A 14,225-nucleotide genomic window follows, 5' to 3' on the forward strand; every position below is an offset into this window, starting at 1 on the left:
ATCTTAGATAACTGGGCCTTCAGAAACATCCATTTTAATATTTTCCTAGTTTGTAGGCTTTCATTGTTATTTTTTCATTTTGATTGTTGATATTTTTAATTAGAGCAGTTAAGTATCTATAAATTGCTGTGATTTTAGCATCTTTTTCTAAGAGGTTGAAAAACTAAATTGTAGTCTATGTCCCATGAAAATGTTTGTGCCACCCTTTCCCCCTTGGAATTTGTGTTCTATAGTTTGTTTCTGTGGAAATATCTTACTTGAATTTAATCTTGGATTTAAATAATTGAATTTTCTTGAGGTTAATTGTAAATACAAAAAGCTTATTACTTAAGTAATTAAGATTAGAAAACAGATAAGCAGAAAGGAAATAAAATTTGCATAACCAAAATCTTATCATCTTGAAACATAGTTAATATTTTGGTGTATAATCCACCAGTTTCCCTCCCCTTCTCCCAGTTAACATCTTTTTCAATCATTGTACTGTGAATGTTTGAGAGAGAGAGAGGGAGGGAAGGAGGGAGGGATGGAAGTGGGGTGGGATGGTGAGGGGATGAAAGAGATAAGTCTCATTGTCCACTCCAGGAAGTATAGCATGGGGATTCAGGCAGGGCTCTTTAAGACATTTCCTTTATATTGCCAAATTTTACTTTCGCCAGTAAACTGACTGCCACTTCCCCAGTACCTTTACCATGCCCAGATATGATTCATTTTAGGTTTTGTGAATTTCGTCATACTAAAAGATGGAATAATAGATTTTTAATATATATCTGCATACTGGAGGGTGAAATGATTTCTAGAGTTCATTGGCTTTCGTGCCCTTTATTGCTTTCTGCTTTGCACATTTTTCTATAGACATTTTTGTGTTTTTTTTTTTTATTAATGTGAAATAGCTCATTCTAAAGGCTGTTAAATGCCCTTTTAAACTATGTTGAAAGTATCTTCAGAAAAGGCAATGGCAACCCACTCCAGTACTCTTGTCTGGAAAATCCCATGGATGGAGGAGCCTGGTAGGCTGCAGTCCATGGGGTCAGGAGGAGTTGGACACGATTGAGCGACTTCACTTTCACTTTTCACTTTCATGCATTGGAGAAGGAAGTGGCAACCCACTCTAGTGTTCTTGCCTGGAGAATCCCAGGGACGGGGGAGCCTGGTGGGCTGCCGTCTGTGGGGTCGCACAGAGTCGGACATGACTGACGAGACTTAGCAGAAGCAGCAGAAAGTATCTTTTCCAGTTTGTCATTGGCCTTACATATAATTCTTGTGTTTTATTTCTGTACAAAAGCTTTAGTTTTCATGCAGTCATTGGTTGATCATTCTGTTACTGGTTTTGATTTGAAAGGCTGTCTTTAAAATTTCAAATTCTGATAGCTATTTCTAATGGTATTATGGTTTCTTTTTTCCACTGTATAAATAAGTTCATCTGTTTTACCGAATGAATAAATTTTATTACCCCATTGTTTGAGAAGTAGGGATAGAAATTTGTTTTCAAGTTGACTGATCAGTTGTCCCTCAGCATCTTTTCTACTCTGATTAGGAAACTTTCATCATATATTAAATTCTTATATGTGAGTCTCTGTTTTACACTGATTTATGGACCAATTAATTTACAGTATATTGAAACATCTGACTGCATAAAGGTCTCCTCATTACTCTTTTTTATTCTCAAAAAATTTTTTTGATTGTCCTTATATGTTTATCCTTTCAAATGAGTTTTAAAATAATTTTGTTTGTTTTTTCAAAGAAGTTTACTACTTCTAGTATACCAAAATTTCCTTTGGTTTATCCTAGATTTTTCTTGATCCAAAACTAGTGTTCATTTTAATAAATATAAATTGACTTAGAAACTGAAAAACACAAATTCCTGGAAAACTTTGCCTGAGTTGCCTCTCTTTAATATGCAGTAGGAACCTTAAAGAAACCCAGACCTATTTGTAATAGTACTGTAATTCTAAACCTCATACTTCTAATAATTATTCTGTAATTGTTACAAAAGCAGGTTGATAAAGTTATTCACCTTGAAGTTGTAACATTTGAAAAAAAGGCTAACTTTGCCAAACAGTAGGTCTGCATTCTGGCTTTCCTATTAGAAATGGCTTTGGGGACTTTTGTAGGAGCTAATGGATGATGTGAAGAAAAAATTGGAAAGCCATTAGTATCAGTAAACTACTTTTCTTTCTGTTAACTTTTGAAAGTAGTAAGATGTAAATAACAGTTTGAATTATGTGACTCCTACAGGTCAGCTGGTTAAGATGCTACTTTTTACGGAGGTCACTCGCTATCTGGATTTCAAAGTGACTGAAGGGAGCTTTGTTTATAAGGGAGGAAAGATCTACAAGGTACCTTCCACTGAAGCAGAAGCCCTGGCATCTAGTAAGTAATTTCATATTCACAGATATTAAAACTTTATAATGGAAAGGGATCTTAGGGATAAAATTCAAAGTCCCCTGCATTGGCCATGCCCCCACTCACCCAGTCAGCATAGTCATTGGATGTCTGTTTTGTGCCAGACGTTATTCTTGGCAGTTGACAATATGTCCGTAAACAAGAGGTTCAAAAGCGCCTCCCCCTCTGAAGCCTGGTGAGCTTTTATCTCTGAGCCTGTTGCTGGTGAAGCTGGGCGTCCTTGGGTCTAGCGTCTCTCTTCCGATGAATAATTCATATGCATTGCTGTCTCGTGGAGTGTTTCCCATGTGCTAGGAATGTGTCTCTCTGTGGGAGACGCTTCCCATTCTTACTGATTTGCGAAGCCTTCGTGAGGTAGGGTTTCCAGTTTATAGGTGAGAAACCTCAGGCCTGAAATGACGTAGGAAGTGAGAGGCATGAAGGCACGGGGACCCTGGTGGGCTGCTGCAGAGCCCGTGAGCTGATCGCCGTCTGCGCTGACTGCCAGTGCCTCTGTCCCACTTGCTGTCCTGGGGCCATGTCTGGTCCCTGGTACTGTGCCCATTCTCCAGCATCTCTGTTCCTAGGAGTTGCCAATGAGGATGGAGTGATTTTATTTCTTGCCCCAGATCACTTCCTCTACTGGCTCTTGAAAGGCTCCTAGTTAACATCTTCTGTTCTGAGTCTTATTAAATAGCAAACACCCCTAGAAAAGACCTTCCTTCCTTTAAAGGTGATTTTGTTGCCATGAGGAATGAGCAGTTTGAGGAAGGATCAATGTGTATCACTGAAGGGCAGATAAATTTTCTAAGTGCTCTAGGAGTTCAGAGGAGGGAAAGGTTTGCTTTTGGAGAACAGGAAAAGTGCCAGTTAATTCTTCAGGAAATTTTTTGGCAGTTCCTCTAACTCCATTTATTTACTTCTTACTATTAGGGGAGAAGATATTGGGCCTAAAGTGTTGAAAGACATTATAGCTAGAAAGCAGAAACTAGCACTAAGGGTAGGGGCTGGGTTGGGCGTGACAGGTGGTGAGGCAGGAGCTGCTACTGCTTGAGTGGCCGGAGTCCTTGCTGTGAGCCTGGGTTAGAGGTCAGTCTTGTCAGTGACGCACATCTGATGTAAATAAAGTGTCCTCATAGAAATCAGAGTCCAAGAGTTTGAAAATTCTTCTAAACACTGTTTGTGGTACAGTTTTTTTATTTAAAAGTTTTATGCTCTCTTGAGCTCTTAACCCATAGTAATAGCTTCAACCACCTCCTTAATTTAAAAAAAGTTGAAGGATTTAACCTTTTGAGTTTTATTTTTCCCTTTTGATTTAATATTTTCAAATATGTAAAACAGTTACATGACTTGAAAGTCAAAGTTATATTAAAAGATATATTTAGGGTCTTGTTCTTATCTTTGCCATTCCATTCTTTCCACTTTGTTAGGTGGTCATTTTTACTTATTTCTGATTTATCCTCATGTTTATTTTTACAAAAATAAGCAAATGTATTTAATCTATATATTTTTAAGGTTAGATTTATTGAGGTTTAATGTATAAGTAGGATTTACCTGTTTTAACATACATTATTATGAATTTTTGCTAAATCGCTGCCTTATTGTCAACTGTTCGTATTGATGGATAGGATTTTGAGGGTGGAATGACAGGTAGGACAGTTCAAGACAGAATGAATAAACAGGATAGGAAATGTGTAGAGGGTGGGAAGTTCAAGAGAAAGATAAACCCATTGTTTTATACTTTAATAATAGCTAACATTATGTACAGGCAGTTGTGCACAGTTATTCACGACAGCCCTCTGAGATGTGCTGTTCTTGGCATATACATGAGCGAACACTGAGGTATACAGGTATGAAAGAACCCATGAATCTCATAGCTCATGACTAGTGAGAACTAGTTTGAAGCCACATTTGTCTGACTCAAGAACCCCACACTTAACCACTAAACTATGTAGTATGTAAATATATAGCTTCTCAGATATTTTAACAGCTGCCACTCAGCCTCTGATTATTTTTTCCTCTGTTGCACTCCATGGACTGTACGACCCCATGGACTGTAGCATGCCAGACTCCTCTGTCCATGGAGTTCTCCAGGCCAGAATACTGGAGTAGGTAGCCATGCCCTTCTCCAGGGGATCTTGATCCAGGGATTGAACCTGGGTCTCCCACATTGCAGGCAGATTCTTTACCATCTGAGCCACCAGGGAAGGTCCATGTAGTGTGTAAATATGTAGCTTCTCAGATACTTTAATGACTGGCACACAACCTCGAATTCTCTTTTTTCTCTGTGCTGCCCATTTTCAGTGCCTGTAGTGGTTTCTGATATAATATGTTGTCTAGGTCTCTTGTCACTTTTCTCTGAAAATTCTGACTTGCCAAGATTACCATATATATGATAGAATTGAGCCAGACCAGACCTGACGCTTCAAATGTTGTATGCCGACTCAGTTTCAGTGGAACTTTTACTTTCTTTGGCCAATATATTTCTGTTAACATAGCCTAAGTGGAGATAATGGAGGACGAGGAGTCTCGCAGGCTGTAGTCCCTGGGGTTGCAGAGTCAGGACTGAGCGACTAAACAACAAGAAGCCTGAGTTTTTGTTGGGTTTTTAAGGAGCTGTATATAATGTTGATTTTGTGGTAGGTCATGATGCCAACTAAAACCTCAGGGTTCCAATAAGTATTTGTTCATTGGTCAAATGTTACTTTAGTCAAGTAAACAAGAAAGATATTTGGCCTCTATAGTAATGTTGAACACAGATACTTAGAAAAGTTTGAGATATTTTCCTGAATAGTTTTGAAATGTGCCCAGCAAAACCTTGTGTCCTCAGTTGAATCTTTAGCTTGCTTGTTCTCAGTGTTCTTCTGTGAGGCATGTGTTTGTTGGGGGCACCTTCGACAGCACAGAGCCAAGTGACCGGGAGCTCCTGGTGGTAGGAGGTACGCCTGCTGCGGGGCCAGCTGCAACCTGGGGTGAGGCTGTTGAGGTCCACCATTGGAACGCTGCATCTCGTGCTGTGTCTCTGCTTTTCCTGTGACATTCATTCTTCTTCATTTTTTAATTCTCTTGTCAAATCTTACACCTGTTAATTGGAATGCTTTTTCCTTTTCTTTTACTGAAACTGCTCTAGATTTTTGTAGCTTTTGTCTTGACATAGGTGTCTGTTTCGGTAATTAAATCTCAATGTGCAAGTGCATGAAAGAAGGTAAAGCCATTTGAAATGAAGTGAAGGCGCAACTCAATGGACTAATTGTGAAAAAGAGTTTTTGTAGTCCCTTTATCATATAATTTGAGTATTTCCTTTATATATTGTGTGTCCAGTATATGAACGTCAACTTCTTTTATATTCACTCCCATTGGACATTAATTAGTTGGAGTGGATATTTACTGGGCGCTTGTTATACGGCAGGTACCCGTCTAAGAAGGTCTGGGGTAGGGCAGGTGCAGCAGAGGAGAAAAAAGTAAACAGAAGTGCTTTTCCTGTTTGTGCTTCCATTAGTGGCAGGCTGGCTGTGCATGAAAGGAAAAGCATTTCAGCTGGTGATATAATCAGATATAAAAGCATATCAGATGGTGGTGGAGATGAAAGGAGAGGGTGTGGGAGGGGCTGCTGTTTTAAATAGGGTGACCAGCGAAGGCGTCGTCATATAGAAGTAGCTATTATAAAAATTATGTTGTAGAAAATAGTACATGAACCTTTTAAATTATGACCTTTTCAGAGCCTCAGGTCTCTCAGATGTTGGTGATCACACAGGGATTTGGTTCTGACAGAAGGACTGGAGGAGCAGCTTAGAGAGGCTCCCTTGTGTTGGGAGAGGCTCCTGTCGGGCTCAAGGCTTGGAGGAGGCGGGGAGAGGAATCAAGAGGAAAGAAGAGAAAAGAAAAGAATGGGGAACTGAAGGAAACACAGTAGATTTTCATTTTTACTTTAAAAGACGCTGTGCGGTCTTAGCTATCGGTAAGAGCTCTAGGTTCCAACAGACACGTCCACCAGAGTGACTCCTGAGTTGTAAGTGCGTTGGCGTGGTGACTTATGTTTTCTTTGGCTCTCACGCCTTCCCCTGACGGCTATACTAGTGTCTTAAGTAGCATAATAGAATATTTCTTTTCAGCCTCATGCTTTTTACTGTGTATGCATTCTGTCCATTTTTTTTAAATTTAAAAGCTAAGTTTCATAAATATTGATTAAAAAGGTTAAATGTAGTCAGGTGTCATGAATCGTCTCATGATCATTTTAATTTTCAGTTTTGTTGATTTCAACTGCTGTCTTGGGGGGAAAATGTTTAAAGTATCAAAATATTCAACTGTCAGTGGGTATAAAAGAAACGGTTAAGAATTTTTATGTAAAGCTCCAGTTGTTTTTAAAGTAGCTGTATGGTTTAAGAAAGGGGCAGCAGGAGAGGGACCCAGAAAACTTTCTTCTGTTTTAACCTTGTCTTTCTACCAGCTGTTCACAACAGTGGGAATCCTGACTGGTAGGAGGAGCTGAGGGCTTCTTATATGGTGGTTCATAGCTTTCTCCTCACCTCTTTTTTAGTGTAAAAAGCAGTGAACTGCCTATCTATCTAGGACTGGAAGCATGACCAGCATCTAAATTTCTTTGCGGTCTCTTTGTTCTTGGTATCTAAGCTGCTTTTCCATTTAATGCCAGTGTATCTTAGCATGCAGAAAAAGAAAATCAGCATTTCGAATTTTAGGCAGTTGGAGTACAGATCAGAGTTATGGAAAGAACATTCAGATAGATGCCTTCATGAGTAATAGTTTTTCAAAGTTGTATTTGTACCTAATATAATTAAACTTGTTATATTTAATTAATTATGGGTCATAATTACTTGTAATTGTATTGTAGAATTGAAGACTTAATAGCTGATCTGTTTTATTTATGGGAAGCCCAGTTGTCTCAGTGGTAAAGAATCCACCCACCAGTGTAGGAGACTGTAGTTCTATCCCTGGGTCGGGAAGATTCCTTGGAGGAGGAAATGGCTACCCACTCCAGTATTCTTTCCTGAAGAATCCCATGGACAGAGGAGCCCGGGGGCTACAGTCAGTGGGGTCACAGAAGAGTCGGACACAGTTTAGGGACTAAATAATTACGACAGTGTATTTCAAAGTGTTACGAAACTGTCAGTTTATTTTAAAGAAATGGTTAAGAAAGAAAGAAATTTCATTTATTTTAAAACTCCTGTATTTTAAATTGCACATTGCATTGTAAGAGCCTAAGATAGAAACATGGGATATTTAGACTTTGTTCTCACACTTACTTTTCCTCAGTGTCCTGTTGTGAGTGTGTCTTTTTGAAAAATTCTTTTTTAGGCCTAATGGGGCTGTTTGAAAAACGTCGATTCAGAAAATTCCTGGTATATGTCGCCAACTTTGATGAGAACGATCCTCGAACTTTTGAGGGCATTGATCCTAAGAAGACATCAATGCGAGAGGTGTATAAGAAATTTGACTTGGGCCAAGATGTTATAGATTTTACTGGTCATGCCCTGGCACTTTACAGAACTGATGAGTAAGTCTTCTGGTTTTTAGATTTATATTTTTTCTTGAAATTGTCACTGAATTTCCCAATTCTGCAGAGTGGAAATTCTAACAAAACAAGTACATAGCTATGTTATACTGTGAAAAAGAAGTTTCTAACTTCAGTTTCGTGTTAGAGCCTTATAAGTAAAATATGGAAGTGTGGAATTGAAATCCTTTCAGAAAACGATTTTAAATTGAGCAGAAGAATGCAAGCCAGAGTGCTTTCTAACGTTCATTTCCTTTTGTCTAGCTATTTAGATCAGCCATGTTGTGAAACCATTAATAGGATTAAACTTTACAGCGAGTCTTTGGCAAGATACGGCAAAAGCCCATACCTTTATCCACTCTACGGCCTTGGAGAACTGCCACAGGGATTTGCACGGTGAGAGCCCATCTTTAACCTTGTCCTGAAACCCCTCTGATCCTGAGCTGCATCTCCGCACAGTCACCCAACCCCCACTGTAACAGCTGCATTTGTAATTTTTATCACCAAGGATCACTTTTGTCTCCTTTTAGTTTATATAAAAGGAATATGTGCTCACTTTTGCTTAACAGTATTTTTGAGATTCATCCGTATTGATGCATGTGCTGGTAGTTGTTTAAAAAATACTAAGTAGTATTCCACTATGTGAATTGTGTGAATATGTCACACTGTCCTGTCGATGGACATCTAAGTAGCTTTCAAAAAGTTCTGGGGTGTTACGAATGAAACTACTATGAACTTTTGTGTAACAGTGTGTATGGAGCTGAGTTGCCACTTCTTCTGGGTACATCCATGTCCAGGTGTGGAGCTGCTGGTCGAGAATGGCATGTATATGTTTCATCTGATGAGACATTGCTTAACAACTTTCCAGAGGGGTCGTAGCATTCTGCTTACACTTAGCTGTGTGAGAGTTGTGGTTGCTCCACACCCCTGCCAGCATTCACTATTGTCAGTCTTTTTCAGCAGGTGTGAAATGCTATCTTTTTATAATTTTAATTTGCATTTTCTGAGGACTGATGTTGATCATCTTTTCATGAGCTTGTTTTGTGAAATTTTGTGGTGTGTTCATTTGTTGTGCACATTTTGTTATTTCCGATTAGCTGTTAATCACATTCAGTGAGTTTTAAAATTTTTTTAAGTTTTTTCAATAGATCTAGAATTCCCATGTTTAAAATATAGTTTTCATTTTTATGGTGAGGTTTTCTGTTTATTAATTTTGACTCATGAATATGTAATATTTTTGAACATAGATCTTTGAACAAGCATATTTGTTCTGTACATTTTTATAGTAGCTGCATTTAACTCCCCGCATGTTTTAACATCAGTAATTTGGGCATCTGTTTTGATCGCTTTTCTTTTTTCCCTGCATTTAGTAATCTTTATATAAAATTATATTTTATACCATGCATATTGCACATACTGATTGGTATACATTGTAGAGATGCTGGATTCTTTCTGCGATTGAGTGATTTTGTTTTGAGTTTGCAGTTAAATTATTGACCATTCATCTTGAACTTTTGGAAGCTTGATTTTTTTTTTTTTTTTCACTGTACAATAGGCACTTTATTAGTGGTTGGAATGCAGTTACACATAGGGGTGTGTGGACAGAATGGGGGAGGGGGGCAGGTAGGCACAGGAGACAGAAACCCCAGGTTGGGGCTTCTCCAGATCACATATTGATATGGGGGGCCTTGAGATATGGCGAAGGGAGAACGGGTACACCAGTTCCCCTGAATTCAACACATTTGGCAAAAGATCCTCAAAGCGAGGAGACTGGGGGTGGGGGGTGCCCATTTGCCCAAGGCATCTACCCCCATCCCCCCTTTCTTTGAAATCATCTCTTGGGTGGATTCAGTTTCTTATGTCTCTTACAAAGAGAGGTGTGTCAATAAGTGGCAGAGAAAAGGGGAAATTCGGCCCGACTCAGCCAGCCAGCCAGTTTCCATTTTTGCCGCTATTACCAACCTCCTCCCCACCAGCCTACCCCCAGCCTCCCTGCCCCCACAACCTACCTCCCTCTTCTCCACCCCATCGACACCCCAGCTGCTGCCTCCCTGGCCAGGAGACACCCCTACCTGGGTACACACAGCAACACCCAAGGAGGGGACATAAGCATTCTTTAGCGGCCCCATCTCAGCCGTGAAGACAGAGAAAAAGCTAAGAGACCCTTTAATGCATGTCCAGGTTTAAAAATAAAGAAATGCCTGCAGTGGCCAGTAGCCAGTTGTTCAGCCTGGAGAAAGGGTTCTGGCATCCTGGCCAGAGCAGACGCAGGTTACAGTGGCCTTGTTGCAGCCACCGCTGTTGCAGACACAAATACTGTCCTGTCGTAAGAGGGGACAGGAACCACAGGGCAGCCCACAGAGGCCCCACATGTTGGATAATAAGAAGCCCCACCTGGATTCTCATCCTGGCTGGTGGGGGGTGAAATAGTGAGGGGGGGAGGTGCCCAGAAAACTGCGACTGGCCCTTGGCATAGGGAGGTGATGCCCCAAATCCTGCAGGTTCCCTGGTGGTAACTGGATGATGGGTGGGGCAGGAAGGGGGCGGCAGTGATAGGACTTCAGGTCAGCCCGATGGGCTGAGGGTTCTGACCCAGCTGCCCAGCACACATCACGAAAGTTCCAGGGAGGGTGGTGGCGGGGCCTCTAGGGCTCCGCCTGCCTCTTGTTGGTCTTGTTCAAGATCTTGAGGGTGAGAGACATGAAGTAAGGCCTCTCGGGCGTCCCATCTTTCCTCTCCAAGTCCTCCCAAGAAACAGAGGAAAAGTGTGTCCACGCACATGCCGTAGACACTGAAGAAGCCATGGGCGATCAGGTAGGAGCCGATGACCACCGTCACTATAGGGACCCAGTAATAATGGAGGGGTGGTGCTGTGTCCTGCACGATCCTGATTCGGTGAGTGAAGAAGAAGAAAGCCAGGATCCCCACACTACCGACTATCAGAAGTTTGCCCAACAGGAAGAGGGAGTCGGTGACTTTATCCAGGACAGCCACCCTGATGATGTTTCTCATGAGCAGGAAGAAGGTGTTTCTGGCTGAGGTGCAGAAGTTGGTGCCATAGATGGCAATCATGATGTAGGCATTTCTGTTGAGGAATTTGATGAATTTCTCTAGACACCAAAAGCAGCATTTGAGACAGCTCATGAGGAACTTTGCAAACTTGTTCTCTGCCGCTTTCAAGCGCTGATCCAAGTACTCCAGCATCACTCGGATGACCTGCACGACGGCCAGAAGGAGGGAGCCAAAGGCCAGGGAGCCTGTGTGATACCTGAGCGCCCGGCCAAAGGCAGAGAAGAGTGGGAAGGCAGGCAAATCATCGGGCTTGTTCATGGCCCAGTAGTAGGAGGCAAACGCCCCGGCTAGTGTGACTTGGCCCAGTGCCAGCATGAAGTTGGCCAGCCAGAAGAACATGAAGATGTTGAAGATCTGCAGGCCCAACAGGGCCCGGTGGTAGGTCGATTCACCACCATAGAAGGCGAACTGGCAGTGGGCTCCAGGACACAGGCGGGATTCATTGGAGGAGGGGAAGGTCTCGGGGTTGCAGGTTTTCCCAGCAACTGGGCAGCTGGTGTCATTGAAGATCTTATAGACAGCTTCATTGGAAGTGGACAGGAAGATAGCGGTGCTAGCCCAGTAGGCGATGCAAAGGCACAGCAGGAAGAAGGTGACCAGTGGGTACAGCAAGGAGCACATCACGTATCCCACAGCCCTGCTGGCTTCTTTGATGAGTGCGATGGCAGTGAGAATTCTCTTCCGTAGAAAGATGAGCAGCAAGATGATAATAACCTCAGTGATGCTCAGAATGATCATGAAGGCCACCCAGGTCTGCCGCAAGTGCAGGTACACACGAAAGTCTGTCTGGAAGCCAAGGTCCACCAGGGAGATGTCAGAGCTGGCCTCACCATGCAGCCGAGCATATTCCATGTAGCAATGCAGTATTCCGTAGCCTAGGACCAGGATCACCATGACGATCATCACCCAGACCATAATGCCAGCCAAGAATCGGAGCAGGATGATGAACAGGAGGCTCAGCACCATGGCGATAATCAGGCCTATGATAATCCAGTACCAGGAGACTGTGTAATCTTCAAATATCCTCATGGCCAGCTGCCGGTCCTTGGCGCCTTCCACCAGCTCCGTGATGTTTTTCCGAGAGCCATGCCCATCCTCGTAGGTCGTCTCGTTGCCCACCATGAGGACCCCCTTGTGGGCATGGACAGCCGGGAAACATCGCTGGGCAAAGGGTTTGCTGGGAATGAGGACAGCGGGGCAGTCTCCATCTCGAAGGACTTCAGCCACACCCTTGTTTTTCTGGAAGCCAGGTAAACAGTACTGCTTGTAGTACTCAAAGTCCTCAGATGCATGAGCATTCAGGTAGGTGAGGTAACGGCTGGGACATTTCTCCACACAAATCTGGGGGGTGGGACACTGGAATTCCAGCAGGACCAGGGGGCTAGCACACTTCACGATGTTGAAATAAAACAGGAAGGGTTTGTTCTCATTTTTCGTGCCCTTCTGCCCGCAGAATTGGCCTCGGCTGTCAGTGGGGTAGATCACCTTTCGAGGGTCTCCATGGGTCCAAGCTATGATGCCTACAGCTACATAACCCACGATAGCCAGAAAGAGGAAGACACAGCAAATGATATCTGTGCAGCCTCTGTTGTAAATGGGTCCTTTGAAGGCGGGGTCATACTTCTGCGGTGTTCCATAGGATCCGTCCTTCCGCTCGTCCACCATGGCCGCGGCGGGCGGGGAGGGGTGTCCGGGCCAGCGCGACCCCAGCCCGGTGGGGCTGGAGGCTCCGCTGGAGGCTTGATTTTATACTTTGTTGGTGGGGGGATCTTTTGTCTGGCTGAATCCTTAGTCCTAGCATAGTTAGGTGTGGTCCTTTCGTGTTGTCATTGGAAAGTGCACGAAATGTACCAAGTTCCTCTAATATGGCGTTATCAAACTCATTTATTCTTAAGGCCTGTGGTCTTTGCTCAGGTCTTTTTGCTTTTCAGTTGTTGCTTTTATGGATTCCTTGGGAGTCTCTCATGTGTATAAGCATTTCTGGAGTTACTTAAGGATTTGAAGAGATTTTGTAATTTGGCTGCTTCCCATTTTGGAAGATTTTTTTCCCCCACAATTTTTATCTCCTCATGCAGGCCACGTTCTGTCTATGGCAACTTAAATCAGTAAGCCTGTGGACTGGGAGGTTGGTTCTTTCAGGGGAAGAGCCATACAGACCACATGAAGATCTCATGCAGCCGCTTCCTTTCAAGTCTCTTACCTAGTTTCTGCCTGTTTTTAGTCAGTATCCAGTGCTTCCTGATTGGTTTTGTTGTTCAGTTTTATTTATATGCAAGAAGAATAGACTTACAAAGCTGTTCTCTTGTTACTGGTCAGTGTGGGTGTTTTTTTTTTTTTTTTGACTATTTTCATAACAGAAAGTAAGACATCATTTACATGGTTTTGACTGTTTTAGAATTGATGCTTTAATGACTTAAACTAATGCCTTTTGGAACGAAATTGAACGAATGTTGCCTACTATTCATGAAAGTCTAAGAAAGGAGACTAGTAGTTTAGCAGTTATAAATTACTAATTGTAAATACTTCTTTTTCCCTAGGCTAAGTGCTATTTATGGAGGTACCTACATGCTGAATAAACCAATTGAAGAAATCATTATGCAGAATGGAAAGGTGATTGGTGTAAAATCTGAAGGAGAGGTAAGAACCTTTTACAACTTAAAAAAATGATATTCTTGTAAAGAAAACTTTATTGTCTAGTAAGTACTTAACTTGGTGTGGACATTGAGCCCGGATTTCAGACCACATATGTTTTCTTTATGGTAACTGGGTGTTCATAACGACCGAAAACTAGTTACAGGTGTGCTTTTGTTTAAAAAAATTTTTTTTCTATTGTGTTGATTGTTGCTTAATACTAAAACAGAAATTACGAACGCACTCTAAATGGTAAGTTTTATTTATATGCTGTGGGTTGGTGCCTATCTCCCAAATTTCATTTAAATTTAGCTTTATTTGTTCCACGTACAATTTATTGGTTGAAATGGGGCTTGGCCAATACCGTTTTTTTATTATTCATACAATTAATAATGTCAATAATAATTACTATGAACATTTATTATTTGGGGTTTAGCCATGGAACTGGCCAGGAGTTTTGAACAGTGTTTCTCAAATTTGAATATAAATTGTTAATTTCGTTAAAGTACTTTTTTTTTTTTCAGTAGTTCTGTGGTGGGTTTTCGTTTTCTTCCAAGTTCTCAGGGGGTGCCATTGCTGTTGATCTGCAAACCAGACCATATTTCATGAACCATCAACTTTTACAAATAGA

The 14,225-nt window shown here is 41.8% G+C and overlaps 2 protein-coding genes across 2 annotated transcripts in view; one reads left to right on the forward strand and one right to left on the reverse strand.

Moving 5' to 3' along the window:
* The window catches only part of GDI2 (GDP dissociation inhibitor 2), a 32,928-nt gene that overhangs the window by 15,028 nt on the left and 3,675 nt on the right, over positions 1 to 14,225 (forward strand). Inside the window, exons 4-7 of the mRNA XM_069547884.1 lie at positions 2,236 to 2,370; positions 7,696 to 7,894; positions 8,156 to 8,287; positions 13,501 to 13,600. Coding sequence (XP_069403985.1) covers positions 2,236 to 2,370; positions 7,696 to 7,894; positions 8,156 to 8,287; positions 13,501 to 13,600 — 566 coding nt within the window. The remainder of the gene's footprint in view (positions 1 to 2,235; positions 2,371 to 7,695; positions 7,895 to 8,155; positions 8,288 to 13,500; positions 13,601 to 14,225) is intronic.
* On the reverse strand, positions 10,426 to 13,386 carry LOC138417518 (choline transporter-like protein 2). The gene is given in 2 exon segments (XM_069547883.1): positions 10,426 to 10,638; positions 10,640 to 13,386. Coding segments are annotated over 2 exon segments (2,091 nt in total). The 5' UTR covers positions 12,629 to 13,386; the 3' UTR covers positions 10,426 to 10,536.

The sequence above is a fragment of the Ovis canadensis genome, chromosome 13, assembly GCF_042477335.2.
Source record: "Ovis canadensis isolate MfBH-ARS-UI-01 breed Bighorn chromosome 13, ARS-UI_OviCan_v2, whole genome shotgun sequence".
NCBI classification, from domain to species: Eukaryota; Metazoa; Chordata; class Mammalia; order Artiodactyla; family Bovidae; genus Ovis; species Ovis canadensis.